The sequence below is a fragment of the Scomber scombrus genome, chromosome 6 (assembly GCF_963691925.1).
Source record: "Scomber scombrus chromosome 6, fScoSco1.1, whole genome shotgun sequence".
Lineage (NCBI taxonomy): Eukaryota > Metazoa > Chordata > Actinopteri > Scombriformes > Scombridae > Scomber > Scomber scombrus.
The window spans coordinates 10,607,098-10,623,039 of NC_084975.1; the positions used below are offsets into that span (position 1 = coordinate 10,607,098).

The 15,942-nt window shown below is 41.0% G+C and overlaps 1 protein-coding gene across 1 annotated transcript in view; it reads right to left on the reverse strand.

Moving 5' to 3' along the window:
- Positions 1-15,942, reverse strand: part of si:ch211-1e14.1 (UPF0606 protein KIAA1549) — a 33,119-nt gene that overhangs the window by 4,766 nt on the left and 12,411 nt on the right. The window contains exons 2-16 of the mRNA XM_062420856.1: positions 15,670-15,872; positions 13,617-15,609; positions 13,418-13,506; positions 12,633-12,792; positions 12,407-12,537; positions 11,136-11,325; positions 10,891-10,950; positions 10,641-10,786; positions 7,027-7,204; positions 5,996-6,180; positions 4,392-4,562; positions 3,886-4,161; positions 2,484-2,704; positions 1,205-1,341; positions 353-367 (exon numbers count right to left, since the gene is read on the reverse strand). Of these exons, the coding sequence (XP_062276840.1) occupies positions 353-367; positions 1,205-1,341; positions 2,484-2,704; positions 3,886-4,161; positions 4,392-4,562; positions 5,996-6,180; positions 7,027-7,204; positions 10,641-10,786; positions 10,891-10,950; positions 11,136-11,325; positions 12,407-12,537; positions 12,633-12,792; positions 13,418-13,506; positions 13,617-15,609; positions 15,670-15,872 (4,155 nt within the window). The remainder of the gene's footprint in view (positions 1-352; positions 368-1,204; positions 1,342-2,483; positions 2,705-3,885; positions 4,162-4,391; positions 4,563-5,995; positions 6,181-7,026; positions 7,205-10,640; positions 10,787-10,890; positions 10,951-11,135; positions 11,326-12,406; positions 12,538-12,632; positions 12,793-13,417; positions 13,507-13,616; positions 15,610-15,669; positions 15,873-15,942) is intronic.

The following is a 15,942-nucleotide window of genomic DNA, read 5'->3' on the forward strand; positions in this document are numbered from 1 at the left end:
ATTAAATCAGGGGTACAGAGTGTTCAGAGGCAACTACTGAGTGAGGATCACAACAGCAACATATACATTCTTATTTAACCGCCATGACTACTTTAGAAAAAGGCTTCTAACAAAAGTTTGAGGAGATGTTTCCAGCAGTAACATGAAACAAACACTTCATTACAAACAATTGCCTTTTGCCTTTGTTTGTGAAGTCGACTGCTTCTACACTGTGACTGACAGCTCGGCAGACAGTGATGGATGGTGGGAACAAGCAGTGCAAAAGCTACCACAGAAACAAACACAGACACAGCTGCTGGAGGTCAAGAGTGAGGTCTACAGAGACACAGACGGAGAGAAGACAAACTCTTACCAATTCTATTCTTGCCTGCAAACCGCAATAGAAAGGAAAGAGAGTTTTATTGGAGGTCAAATGAGAGCCTCTAAGATAGAAGTGGTAGCTGTATGTCGACAATAAAACTAAAAAAGTCTAGTATGGTTCGATTCTGGTCTTGTGAAGTTCATTAGCGAGAGGAAAGAAAGGAAAGAGCTGCTGCTTGTTGTACTTTAACTTATGATGAGCAGAAAAAAACACTGATACACACAGCATGAGCAGAGAGAGAATGACAGTATGTTATATAATGCAGAGTGTGTCTCATATACAATGTATTTTACTTATAAACAGTGTGGCAGAGTATATACAGTCTCAGGCAGAGATTTATCAATAACAAAACAGAGGCCATTCCTCTGTGGGTGAGTCAGGCTGTTGTCTGTGTGCCTGATTGATTCTGGCTCTGGCACATCTCCAAGTGGCGTTGCAGGCTTGCATCTATCAACAAGCAGTCAGACAGAGTAACTTAAGATATCCCCCTGCACCTTTTTTCCTTCCTCCCTCTTCTCTCCCTTTCCTCTCTCTTTTGGCTATCAAGTAATAGTCCCTACCAGGTGTTTCTTTTACTGTTAGTTCTTCACTGTGTAATCCTAATGTCAGCGCTTGAGCTGTTAGGATGACTCTTTTCATTAACATTCCTCTACTTTGCCTTTTAGCCACATCACAGTCCCTTCTTCCCTTTATCGAGCCATCCTGTCAATCAAATCATCCCAGCTCGAGTTGCTCTCTGCATCTCTTTACGTCTGTCCAGTCCCTTCAGTTTCCTTCTTCCCCCTCTTCCCTCCCTTATTCTGTATTTGAAGGAGTGATGCGAGTGTTGCCAGGGCCACTTGCCATTTAAAACATTGATGGGGATCTTCCGGCTGTGCTTGCTGTCGCTGGGCGTGGCGTGGGCTCTGAGGTTCTCCTCAGTCGAATCTCGCTCACTGGAACGGTCACTTACCACCGAATCACCGTCTGACGGCGAGATCCTACCAGGAAAAAACACATACACACACACACACACACACACACACACACACACACACACACACACACACACACACACACACTTTCATGAATAATAGAAGCCCAAGAACGCACTTACATGTTGAAATGCCATGCATAATCGAAAACAGTGGTATCTCCACAAAGGTAAATGCTGGGGGGAGTCTAAGAAATACTAATAGGATTTTTGAAGTGCTAAATTCTGACAGCATGTTCATTACTAGAACTATAAACAATCAAGTATCAATCCTCCACTCTGACAACAACAGGCGTATTGGATTATATTAACAACATGAGTTAATGAGTTAATGAACATCATTAAGAACTAACTGCTGCTAATGTTTTGGTGTCAGATATTGTCTAATAGCCTGAGCAGTAAGTGATTTGGGAGCTGCTGGTAATGGTGCACATATCTGGAATATTATTACAATGGAAAATTGAAATTCCTCTATGAATCTCCGCTATGATAAATAATAAATATAAAATGTGTACATCAAGTACATCAGTTTGAAATATTTAAGGCTAAGACTATGGCCAAATGAAGTTAAATCAATTTTAAATCTATTCTTATCAAAGAAGTTTGAACAGAGGAAGTATAGGTATAGAAACTATAAAAAATAAATCTCTCTATATATTGCAACTTAATATAATTGATATAGACAATCTGTGCCAGTATGTAAGAGCAAAGGAATAGCCCTCACTGTCTAGTGCATCAATTATTGATCAGACGGTCTGTCAAGAGCTTTTTGTCTTGTTGACTGAATGTCCCAATTGAGCTGCATTGAAAATACGAGTGATGGGGCAAAAAACAAGCTGTGAAATATCTTGATATGTATCAGGAAAAATCTGGAAAAATATCTGTCAGTAAACTGTGAGTGTTTTGACCAGATGGTGGATTAGGAAAGAGAAAAATACTCAGTAATCTGGAGATTATAATTGGGTAAAACACAACAATGAAATACTATTTCAGAGCATCTGTCCTTTTGGTGTTTTTGGTGTAACCTCAGACTGAATACCCTACTGTGTATAGACATAACTCGATGCAATTTAATGTTCTCATTCCTTATGCATTTTATTAATTTATGCTATGTCACCCCTCCTGCATTATACTGCCAGCAGCACTGACCTTCCTCGTCTTCGTCCGCTGCGGGACGCCTTGGTGGAAGTTTTGGATATAGGGGTAGGGATCTCTCCATTCTCAGATGGACTGAAGCCTTCTTTAAAGGACACGGGCAGGGGCCCAGGGCCAGGCGAGACAGATTCCTGGATCACCATGACATCATCCTTACTCTGCTGGCCAAGGTGCAGTTTGGCAAAGTCGAAGCCTTTCACACTAGGAGCCTGCAACTGAGGAGACGGGTAGAACGGAAGAAAAGAGGGGAGAGTTTTAGGAGAGGAAAATGGAAAAAAAGGTGGAAAGACATACAGTTTCAGTTAAAGAGGTAAAAAAAAAAAAAGAGTGAGCGAATAAAAATGAACCAGACTGTAAATATTTACTTAACAACAGGAGGGAAATTTTCTGTAACAGCATTCATCACCCTCAAGTTGAACCATATTCCAATATGACATGGTTACATAATGACGGTTACATTAATGTACAGTTTAAACTAGTTAAAATAAATTTGACTTTTTGACCAAAGGTTGTGAGTGGTAAGAGGCCAGGTAGATAGATGGACAAGGCTGAAAGATGATGAATGGATGTCCAGGAGATGAGGGAGACTCAGACAGACACACATTAATGAATAAAGGGGAAACGAGAAAGAGAGACAGAGATGTGGGGAAACATTGAGCTGCTTGCTTTTCTTTGAGGTGGTTGGGGGATGGAAGCAATGAGACTGTTTGAGTGTAAAGCCCTCGCGACTTTCCAACAGCAAAGGAATAAACAAAGGATGTCAGATCTCAGCGTGTGCGCTTGGAGTTTGCGTAACTCTGGTCCTGTGACATTGAAACGTGTCTACGAGAGAAGAGTGACATGACATATTCTCTGAATTATACGTGAACACACCGAGTCTATTATTGCAAAATGTGTGGCTTAGAAGAGGCTTGTTGGTATAAAACTGCTAATCCGGTGTGATGCTTGCCAGACTGAAACTGCTAATCCAAAGAGAGTGCGTGTGTGTATGTTTGTGTGTGCCGCGCTCCACGGCATATAAACAACGCTGGTCTTTGAGAGGGAAAAAGCAGCAGCTGAAATACTCGACCTGTTTCATTATAACTGAGGCTGAATGAAAGCAAACACACACAGCTAGTGAGCTATCTCTCACATATTACACTCACTAATTACTACTTAGCCCAGTCTTAAGGCATATTGGGGACTCACTCAGAACAAACAGTTGATACATGCAGAATGACATGTCTAAATGTACTACTTCACAACAGTCACTGTATGCTCCTCAGGATCTACACACTACAAACGCATCAGTGCTCCACATTGAAATCCATCATACGTAACGCTGGATTTTCTAAGCATGATCCTAATGTCCACTAATGAAACAAATACTAGTCTCTATGGCAACTACACCATATACCTCCTGCTTGGCTCTCTTTCCTTTAGACAACACTTTCATTTGCTCTTCTTTCGTCATCTCCCCCGTTTTCTTTTGCATTGCCCTGTGCTCTTTTCCTCTCTGTTCTTCTGGTTTCAATCCTTTCCTTTTAACTTTCTCCTTTTCGTCATCTTCGTCTTCATCTTCTTCTTCCTCTTCTTCTTCCTCCTCCTCCTCCTCCTCCTCTTCTTCTTCTTCCTCCTCTTCTTCCTCTTCGCTGCTCAGACTCTGTTTGATCTTGGGAAGAGCTTCTGGTCTCTGAGCAGAAGCAATGGTGGACAGGATGAATACTTGTAGAATGCTTTTGCATCTGTATCTATAATAAAACTCATAAATCCACTTTTCAACTATTGACTTTAACTGAATTAACTGTATCTATTGTTGCTGTTCTTTCACATAATTGTGAAATATTTAAATAACTACTGACAAACAAACACAAACTAGGTCTCATCTATATCTTCTACGCACCACCAAACACTGCTCTGTACCTTCCCCTTTTTAATCTCTTTCTTCTCCTCCTCCTCCTCTTCTTCTTCATCCTCCTCCTCCTCTTCCTCCTCATATTCTTCTTCTTCTTCTTCGCTAAACTCTACCCCCCTCTTACTTGGAGTGAATAGCTGTGGAAGAGGACTCCTTGCTTCTCTGAATGAGGCAGCAGACTGAGAGCAGAGGAGTGGTGTTAAGTGACAGATGATTGTGTTAAGCAGAGAGGGTAAGTCATAGTTACCTCAGCACATTAGATTAACTGCATTACACCGATGTGAGTTCATCGCTCAACTCAAATGCGAGTGGAAGGGCATGACAGCCGGTCGGAGATAGAAATATCACCCAGTAAGACACGAAGATCCAAAAAATACGCACATAAATCTCCAAAACAGCTCAAACTAAATTCAGCGTATGAAAATCTATTCAAGGACTGGATGGAAGTCATATTCCTCTATCACTGGTCTCTGAGTTAATGATTAAAGAGTCACTGGGACTGAGGCAGACTACTGCAGGGGTTACTTATACAGAGAGCCAGTTACTTCTGTATTGCATCACATACTGACAAACCTAGAAAAACACGTTTTTGAGATTACTATGGGTACTGGTATCTCTACTAGGCAGTATACTGTGTGTTAAAATGCATTGTATCCTGGTGAATTTATACACTGACGCAGCACCTTTTCTTGATCTTCGTTTCTCTGGTGAACTTGACCCTGTGTCTCTCAGTAAACTGATGCATTTTCAACAAAGACCACAGTCATTTCATTCTTGATTAAAATATGTTGTTCATCAGGACTTCTGAGGTTTCCACAACAAGCAGGAAAAATCTCTCTCCTGACATTTAACTTCACTTAACTAGTGCAAAACGGGACATGCTTTAAAGGGAGAGAGACAATAGTAAGACAGGAAGCAGCCTCAGCAGAATCAAATTAAATTATTTCTATTTCAAGCATGAGGATAAAAAGAAAGAAGAGGCATTTTAGTTGTCACAAACAGAAAATACAGTGAGATGGAGTTGGACTGTCAGGGCAGGGGAGTTAGATCTTTAACCCAGTGAGTAAGAGAGGCAGCAGAAGAAGAAAGCTTTAAATCACTTAACAGAGTAGTTAAGGCTCATGGCATGTACTAGACGTTTTAATCCAGCTCATGGCCATTAATAAATTCCTTACTGGGGTCATTAAAGTTTCACTAATGTAATCTAAAGAAGAAATGAATTCATATTTGAACAAATTAATATGATTATCAATGTCCATTACATGTTAAATTAGAAGTTAAATAAAAACAGAAACGGTTTGCACTCTGCTTTAAAGAAGCGGCTAACCTAAAAAATGATCACTCCCCAACAGAGGCAAGTTAACAAAAATGTCACTTTTCAAAGTACATTAGTCATTAAAAAAGGACGATTTAATTCCACAAAAGATCATCAACAACAAGCTGAAGTAATTGATAACACAATAGACAGTGGAAACAAAACAAAGTGTGGTGGCAATTATTGCCATGTTACATATTTCAAAATGAGCTGTTGATCTGGAAATACTTTGAAACACATGTTGAACTCTGATGTTGATGATGAATCAGACACTTTACAACACTGATGGGACTCTACCTTCTGTCTCTGCTGGATGGAGGTCATGGCATCTGGCTGGAACTCCAGCTTGTCTGTCCGACACAGTTTCCAGTACAGGATGGAAATGATGACGATGACCACCAGGAGGGGAATTACCACCCCGATGACGATCCACATGTTTGTGTTCTCACTGTCAGACGGTGAGGACCCCACCTTCTCTACAGCTGCAGGGATAGAGATTGAGAAAGTGACAGAGGGGCACAAATCGCCTTTATGTTAAAACGTTTTTTAAAGTTGGGCTTCAAAACAAATGAGAACATATGTGTGTTTGCGTTTCAATATTTCAAGCATAATCCAATTTACAATCACCTTGTGGATGCTAAGCTAAACATGTAGTACATCTATGGAGTGCTGCCTGTTTTCTCACTGCTGTAATCTTCAATGCAGACCTTCATTAGTTTTAATTAACATTCATTTCATCCCCTGGGAAAGTACCGTAGGAGAACACAGTCAACACAGAAACAGACCTCCCTTAAGGGGTTCTCATTAGGCCTTTATCCCTTGTTTAGATTCTTATTGAGGAAGACAAGCGTTTGGTACAATACATACAAGAGGAGGTAATTAGTCAAATGCTGCTATAAACATAAAAAGAGATACAAAGCCAGAAGTTTTATTTTTTCTTATTTCGCAGCTTGTGAACAATGGGACATAAGGCATGTCACAAAGCTGTAAGTCCAACCTCTGAGATCATAACATTCTATCTGAGGTTGTCAAAATATTTTCTTAATCTTGCATCCTTTCTTGTTTTTTGTGTCCCTCTGCTCCAGCTCCTATTAAGTTAATGCAGTACACTCCATTTCAATTATATGTAACTCATACTATCTATCTGCACAGGTAAATACTCCATACCAGCCCTTGAGAAATAGCAGTGATTGTAGTGTCTAGTTCTTCAGCAACTTGGATGCTGACAAACATGGGAGCTTAAACTTAGTTTGTCTATGTCAAGCAACATCTCTTTATCACTGGGGTGCCCTTGAATATCAGTTATCTGCTCTACCAGAGGTACTCACGCTGGGCTAAAATGCCCTGTACACGATATCCCAAGACGATGGCAGCCTTTTGAACGTCCAAGCTGTTGAGTAGGTTGGCTGTTCTGACTGCAGGCATCCTCTGACCACTGGGACCCTCCACAAAATACACAATCTCCAAGGGTTGGTCCGCACCCCCCAGCCGGTTCATACTTACAACCTGGAGGTTGAAACAATGAGAGAAGCAGAGTTAGTAATTTATCCAAACAACAAAATGATGTGGTACACTAGTTAAGTGGAGGTACAAAAGGTTTGATGTTAAACAGCTCAGTCTCAAAGAGGTATACAAATGTATGTAAACAATGATCCAGTATCTAATAAGGTGGAAGGCCATCCTTTCTCATCAGGGCAACTTAAATTCATCTCTGAATACTGTTATCCAAGTCTTAAAATGATTGTACTGAGATATTCCAATATGACTACAATTTCCTTAAGTGATAAGAAAAATAAATCTGCTTTACATTTAAAGTTCAGGAAGTTTGAATGTGGCAATTAGCAAGGCTATAAAATATGTTTGAGTTCATCCAAAACATGGACACTCTTCAGTTTGTTTAGCTATGTGTGTGGGTGTATATATGTTGGCATATGGGAAATAAGGAAACATGCCTCAGTTGCAATATAATTACAAAGAGCAATCATGAGGCTTAATGACTACTATGAGATGGCTGCATGTACTAGTGTCCACCACCTTTTAAACAGAGGGCAGACATCATGGCATCTTCTTTTTTCTTCTAAACATGAACATGTCCAGATGTTAGAAAAAGGCTACACAACACTCAATAGGCTGTTTTTTATTGCTCAGGGGCTGAGGCTGACAATCCCCACATTTTGTGGATCTTATCAATCATTTTGCTTTTGTCTTTATATTTCTGCGGATGAAGTTTTACCATCGGACAACCACTCCTCTTCTTTTTCTTTGTACTCATTTGTTGTCACGACCTGTGAATGTTTCCCCACTGCATCACTGGTGGCTAACAGACAGTGCTCAAGCAACTTGAAAAGAAGATATTCCAAAAATGATCATAGGACTCATGAAAGATGAAACACTACAGCCCCTTACACTAAAAATGGAATGTTTGATGAAGGTCCTAATGAGGAAAGTGTCATGATTTTAATAATAAGGATGACTTTTTAATGGAGAGTGTGGTACCTCATTTTCCATGGAGCCCTGTAACATTAATAGTGTTTGAGGTTTTGTGACTGCAGAAGAGAACATTTTAGGCACCAGCTATTTAGCCTCCCTAGTTACCATAGTGCTGCTTTTAATTTCTTTTTGTAAATAACAGTGCACATTTGCATTCATGCAATGTTCTGGAAAACATAAATTATATGTCAAGAATTTAAACTGTATGTAACTATATGTTTTATACACCTCCTAAACTTAACATTACATCTGCATAGCTAAAGCCCTTTTATATGAGATGTTGTCATTATTCTGCCAACTATTTTATGCACAAAAACATCTACATGGACACACACACACACACACACACACACACACACACACACACACACACACACACACACACACACACACACACACACACACTTAGAAAAAGCACATTCATGGTACGTCAATGTGCTTTCTGTATTCTCATTAGATTATTCATTGAAATATTTCTCCATGTTGTCTAATATGCCTGTGTGTGCGTGCGTGTGTGTGTATGCGGCCTCCCTCTGCTTGCTCTGAGGCACAGCTCAGCCTGCTGTCTGCATTGCTTGAAAGAGTAAAGTGCAGGTCATGCCTGGGCTAACACAGAAAAGCAGCTGTGCAAGCTCCCTCATCCAGTCCATGCACAGTTATTAGAGTGGAAAGATGGCAGCCTGAATGTGTGTCTTTATTGCATGACCCCGATTCTTCGTCCTCTTTTATCTGTCTAGGCGGACTCATAAGGTATTCTCGTAGGTGACGACACCACACTGATACTGTCATGACAGTCTAGGGACATCTGTTTGAGATATGTGTATTTGCATGTGTGTGAGTGTGTGTGTGTGTGTGTGTGTGCGTGCGTGCGTGCGTGCGTGTGTGCAAGGAAGGAAGACAACTGATTCCTCTGAAGTACAGTCTGAGACACCTCATTCTCATTATATCTAAAAGACACTCAAAGCTGAGCGTCTTTGAAATGTAAAAAAAACAACATCTAAACTAGGCTTCCTTAATGACAGAATCATATCAAGGCTGGAAGGAACACAAGCACATAATAAGCTGTCTATGTATAACAGACATTCATATTCATGACTGTGGAAAAACATCATCTCTGAAGGTAGAAAGGATGCCAGAGCTTAAAATTAGAGATCTAATCATAGCACAAACACACAGACACTAAAGGTTCGCCACAAATATGGTCCTCCGTTTTCCTAAATTAGGCTGTAGGTTTCATGCAGACAACAATGTGGAAGGCAGAAAGGTCAAAAACAGTTAGGTTTCTACTCAGCCAAGGATGATATTTATCACTCTGACAGCCCCACTGTTTAAAGACCACCATATGCACTCACACTTCATGAGGTCAGATCAAATATGCATTCCTCGTCTCTTATAACATTACACATAGGTCTCTTTTATGTGAGTGTTTTGCACTCTCTGTTCCTCTGATTTCTGAATCTTTTACCTACCCGTCTCTGCTTCCTCATAATGTCTATCCTCTCAAACACAGAGACAAACTCTTAATCATGCCCACTGCAGGATACAGACCAAGAGAGAGAGAGAGAGAGAAACAATTAATAATTGATCTGCTCTTAGCAGCTCTGTGGTTCACAGGGGTTCAAGTAATAGGAGCAGAGAAATGAGGAAGAGGAGAAAGAACGACGACTCATGAGGTTGTGGTCTTTGAGTGGCTCGCCCCTGGGCTGAATGGGATGCTGTTGCCATGGAGACAGAGCCCTATCCTGTGCCCTTAGAGATGAGCAGGTGCGGAGCAAAGCCACAAAAGCTAGAGCCTGATTAGTAAAGCAGTAAGGCTTTCAGTGGCTACAAACACTGCAACGCTCACATAATGAGCCCTCAGTACTGAGACAAGGTAGTTAGAGAGAGCTTGCATCAGGGAATAATGACATAAATGGTACAAGGAAGGAAGCTTTTTCAAGATTAAGTTAGTAATCCTTAACAAACTTTCTGTTAAAGAGTTTGGAGTGTGTTTTCTTGTGTAATGAACAAGAAACTTAACTAGTACTTCTATTGTATACTACAGTATATTTAGAAGAAATGCACTGCGAGCGTATCTTGATCAAACACTGACTTTACAATTATTGAGGGTCAAGTATTGAGTTTTAAAATCTTATTCACTTTAAAACAAGTTAATAAATATAAATGTGCTTGTAAGGTGATAAACCTAGACTTGTTTTTAATATACTGACATTTGAAATAAAGACAAACACAGCTAACCTAACCATTTCCAGATGCTATCACTTGACTTAACTTTTACTTCAAATAAGTGACATTATCTAGTTTAGCTTTTTTTCCCCCCCAGAAAAGCAACCGTGTTAAGTTGCTTGTGAAGCTTGATAAATTGTGTATTATGTGTACTATCTTCTGTAAAGGCTAAGTAACTGTATATACAATAACTGAGTACAATACTTTCTATATGTTTATACAATACCTGAACGCTGTTGTTCCCTATGGTGGTGGCTCTCTTAACACGTCTGACTAATCCCATGGCTTCCCCGAGTAACATGGCCACACGGCGCTCCATGTTGGCTTGAAATGTCCTCTCAGCCACTTTCTGGTCCAGTACACCCAGGAGAACTATGTGCACAGGCAACCAGAAGCAATATATTATAACCACAAATGGTGTCATATGTAAGTAGTTATAGCAGCATAAACCATGCCAACAAGTGAAACCATCATACCTGTTCTAACCCAGGAGGAGCGAAAAGACTGGCTGGTATTCAACTCTGGATAATGGAAAGCTGTTGGTATAAAAGGAGAGAAGGATGTTTAAGTGTAGTAACATTTAACTAAGGATGATCATTGGTGACATGACACAAGCAGGAAGCAAACTTCCAGCTGCAAAAGGTCACATATTAGATATCACTGTGTAATACACGTAAGTTGAAATGGCTAAAATATAGTGAGACGACCCTATGTGACTCACGCTCAGCAATCTGCAGAACAGGAAAGCCCATGTAGTAGCTGAATTCCACCATGGTGAGCTTCATCAGAGAATTGCTGACCTCTGACCCTGTTAGATAACCCTTTGAAACTTTCACAGTGAAGGTGATGTCCACCGGCTGCCTCGTCATCCGTTGTTCCTGATATTTAGGGGCCATGTTGATGTTTAGAATCTGAAACACAATCAGGCAGAGAGGTATTATTTAGAGGTCAGACAATTATACAACAAAATGTGCAAAGCATTTTCCATTCTGTTGTTCATGTAATTTCTGGGAAAGCTTGTCTGTCACTTAAAGAGTTAAAATGAAGCCCCATATCTGAAAATCATTGGCTTCAGTGATTGGAAAGTAGAACACAAAATTGAGCAGTGTGGCCCAGGGCATAGTTTGCTAGTTGTTCATCAAACATGTTCATGCCTCAACAAATGCTTGATTTAATCCCTACATTTATTCCTACTATAATACCGGCATCAGTGTAATAGGATTACACAAAAACTCTACCACATATCCAAATAAGCTCTTTATTAACAAACAATAAGCATCTTTAATACTTAATAACTAGAGCATGAACTCCTTCAAGTATCCAAGTGAAAAATCTCATGGACGTTGTGTACTGGACTGTCATGGTAAAGAAGGAGCTGAGTCTGAAAGTGACTGGACCCTGCCCTCGGGTCATGACCTCTGCTTTGTGACTGCAAGAGTGAGACTGTGGAGGAAGCTTGGACAAGAATAGCTTTTTTTTCTGTATTGAAAGGAGCCAGTTAAGGTGCTCGGGGCATCTGATCAGAATGTAACCCCCTTGTAAGAAGTGGAGGATGTGGATGAGGAGAGTGATGTCTGCTTGGATGGATAAATACATTATTAGTAATTAAAAGCTTATAGCAAGCAGTGATTTTTAAAAATAGCTTTCTCCCCAGGCAATCATTTCAGCCACCATTCATTTACTAAAATCCAAAAGCCCCAGCACTTGTGATTCAACAGAAAAGCTCCTGTTTGGAAAGAAATATCCCAATCTAAGTCAGCCTCTGCTGCTGAAATCACAGTCATCCACTGGTTAAATGACTGGAAAGTTTGGGGTCAGCTTAGTCAGCAAACAAGCAGCAGGTCCAGCTGTTTAACAGACCAACCTATGTTTTTTAACTTCCTTGGTAGGACAGAAATACAAAAATAAAGATATCTCTCGCTTTTCAGACAGACAGATACTACATATGGAGGGAAGCAGCTGCTAGACAAATGTTATACAGGTTTCACTCACAAGCACTGTGAAGTTGGTTGACTCCTTTGAGCGCCGACGAACTTCAGCAAAGGCCATGGTCAAACCTTTCTCAATGCTCTCACTAAAGTTGCAGTACCGCACATCTACATGACCAGGAACAAACTGCAGCACTGCAGGACAGACACAGACAGTTTTAATTCAAGTCTGAAAAGAAACAGTTATCTTGAAATCTTTCAATATTTAAATTCAGTCAAAGTTCATTTACCTGTGTGGACTTGATATTTATTGTCTGGCGTTGTCCAGTTGGGAGAAATGGAAAGGAAGCGACGCCCTGACTTTCGCAGCGCATTGATGATAGATACAGCTGTGTACACAACTGGACCAGACACCACCCGAAACACAAACTTTGGTGGGGGGGCGATAACCTTCACAGATAAAAGAAGAAAATATGACACAGATAAATCACTTATTAGAATAATTTATTCACAGTTACTTTAAGTGCTATGTGTTAAATAAGGAACTGGTGCTCTTCAAAGGTCACTGGAGATTCTGTGGAACTTAATGTGACTAATCCTGTGGGTTTTAAATTTATTTTTTAATTACAGATTCACAGATTTAAAAAATAAGGAGGAGGTGGGTCAGCCTTTATGGTTCACATGCACAAATCTCAACACACACACACACACACACACACACACACACACACACACACACACACACACACACACACACACACACACACACACACACACACACACACACACACACACATACCCACACACACACACACACACACACACAGAGAGTATATATTGTACATATACATGCAAAAACCCACATTCAGAGAACATTCTGCAACATATTACTCTTTTATGTTTTTTTAGTAATAAACCAAGCTAGATATAGCTTGATCTTGCAATACAATTCATATTTTAACATCTCTTTTACACCATGTGACTATGTTATCATTGCATGTTTTTTCCAACACCTTGCATACCATTATCTTAAAATTAATAAAATATATTGACTCCCTGTTGAAATAACATTTACCTGCAGCTCAACTGATTTGTTGAACTCCAATTTAAGGATGTCTTTAACTTGGGATTTGGCATATCCAACAGTGGCCCCAGAGGGAAAACCTTCAGGAGAAAAAACAAACTTATTGTCATAGTCTTATTTTATGATGCTGTGTATATACCATATATTTATTTCAAGTTCAAATTACAATAAAATGAGAATTCAGACTTACCAACTTTAACTAAATAGGCAGGCTTGTCAACGTTGCACAGGTACTGCCTTGATGTTGCTGCTGTAGTCGGTGCCTTGCCACTGGTGGTAGAGATGATGTTGACACTTGTGGATGCTTTTGTGGTAGCAGTAGCTCCGGTTGTTGCTTGAAGAGTAGTAGTGGTGGCAGTTGTAGTTGTGGGTACAGCAGAGATTGTGTTAGCTTCACTGCTAGCAGGAATTGAGGTCATTGTGACTGGGGTGTCAAATCCATCTTCAGTCACCCCTTGATCACCCACCATTATAGGGGAGACCAATGTGACATTAGATGTGGGTTGAGTTGAAGCTAAGGTGATATTAAGAGTTGGTTCGGTTGTAATAGTAGTGTCTTCGGGATAAGTGTCTGTTGTACCAGCAGTTGTGTTGGCAGGCTGTTCAGTGGGAACATTGGAGAAGGCTGTTGTTGCACTTAAGACAGGAGTGGTGTGTATGGTACTTTGTGGGAACGACTCTGTAACAAACCAATGGACATCTGTCAAAGAGGAAGATGTTACATCATCTGGTAGTAAAGCTGTAGCACCAGGTAGTATAGCTGCTGTTGATGTAGTGCTGCTCAGGCCAATTGTAAGAGTAGCTGAGGACCAATCTTCAGTGGACACTTGACTGATCCAGATGGAGGATGAGGAATCAAAGAAGGGGGTCGTGACTATGGAAGGATGTAGAAAAGGCTCTGTGAAATTGAGCGGCTGAGGACTCTCTTCTGTGGTGAACAGTGTTTCGTCATTGGGTTCAAACCCTGACAGATCACTTGAGGACTCATCCTCAGTCGATTTGGTGTCATTGGTTAAGCTGCCGGTGGGTGTGATGTCTGTAGTACTCATGGACACCACAGTAACATTCCCTCTTTGTTCAGCTCCACCCTCTAATCCAGTGTTGTCCTTGGTCAACTGAGTTGTGTAATACTCCAAACTGTTCATGTCAGGTAAGAGGACGTCTGTTGGTTGAATGCTGAAAGTATCTGACCAATCTATGTATGATGCTTCGGCTATATCATTGTGGATTGTAGGAGTAGGTTCCAGTGTATAGTGAACTGTAGAGGACAAAGAGGAAGGATGAATGGATTTCATTGGGAGAATGGTGCTGTAGGCTGTCATGAGGCTGGAAGATGGTGAGATATGAAGAGGTTGCAAGGATGAAGGGGATATGCCTGCCCTAGAAGGGAAAGATGTATCATAGGTTTCTGTATAGTCCTCCAGATCATATGGGTCAGAGGGCACCTTGGTGACCAGAGAGTAATCGTCGCCCTCTGAATTCAAGAACGACATTGTCTCCAGATAATCCCCAGACCCCCAGTCGAATTCCATGGTGTTGGTGGGGTAGAAGTCCTCTGGAGAGACCTCAGTGGGTTCAGATACAGGTGATGTAGGGTGGGGGCCGATGAAAGGCACATAGTAGCTAGGGGCCAGAATCTCATCTGGGTTGGGTAGCATGTTTAGATCACGTGCTGCTTTGTACTGCTGCAAGGGGGCAATGCTAGGGTTCAGCGGGTTCACATCCTGAATTTTACCTGGAGCATTTACTGGAAGCTCAGGGTCAAGTAAAACATGATCTGAAATATATGATTCATCTGATGGAGAGTCAGTGAAAGCCAATTTAGGAGTCTCGAGAGCCTGACCAGGAGGTGAGGTTATTATTCCTAGTGTGTGCTCTGATGCCCCGTTTTGTTGCTTGCTGAAAGCTGACAAAGGTGCATCACGAACTTTTTGCTCAGAGGTAAAACTGAGCTGTGGTGTTACTGACTTTGTAAAAGCTGAAGAGCTTGTGTTGGATGTTATAGATATATTTGACTGGGGCTGCAGCTGAGACCTTGTAGGAGTTGGAGAGAGAGGGGAGGCTTGCTGGGCAGAATTTATCCTGGCAACCTTCCAGTCTGATGAGAATTTAGCTGGTGCCTCAAATTGTGGACTAGACCCCAATACATGTTCGGAGGGACTTAATGATGCAGTGGAAAGACGCTGTGGTTTTTCTGCAAGGAGGTAACTTGGCGTGAAGGATTTAGAGTTTTCAGGCCCGACATGTCCCCACTGAAAATGCATGTTGTCAGCAGTCCTAGCTTCATGGTCGGGTTCAGGAATGGATGGCAGGGCACCAGGTGAGTCTGGCCTCCCAAAGGCAGCAGTATGTGAGGCTGGTAAGGCTGATGGTGAGGACCCTGTTGAAATTGGAACATCTGGGATAAATCCCTTGGAGTGGTGTGGTGAGCCCAATAGAGACTCATCTGCAGAAGAACAAAGAGAACAACTTGGTTTAGTATTGAGCACAGAAAGATTTATGACTAACGTTAAACA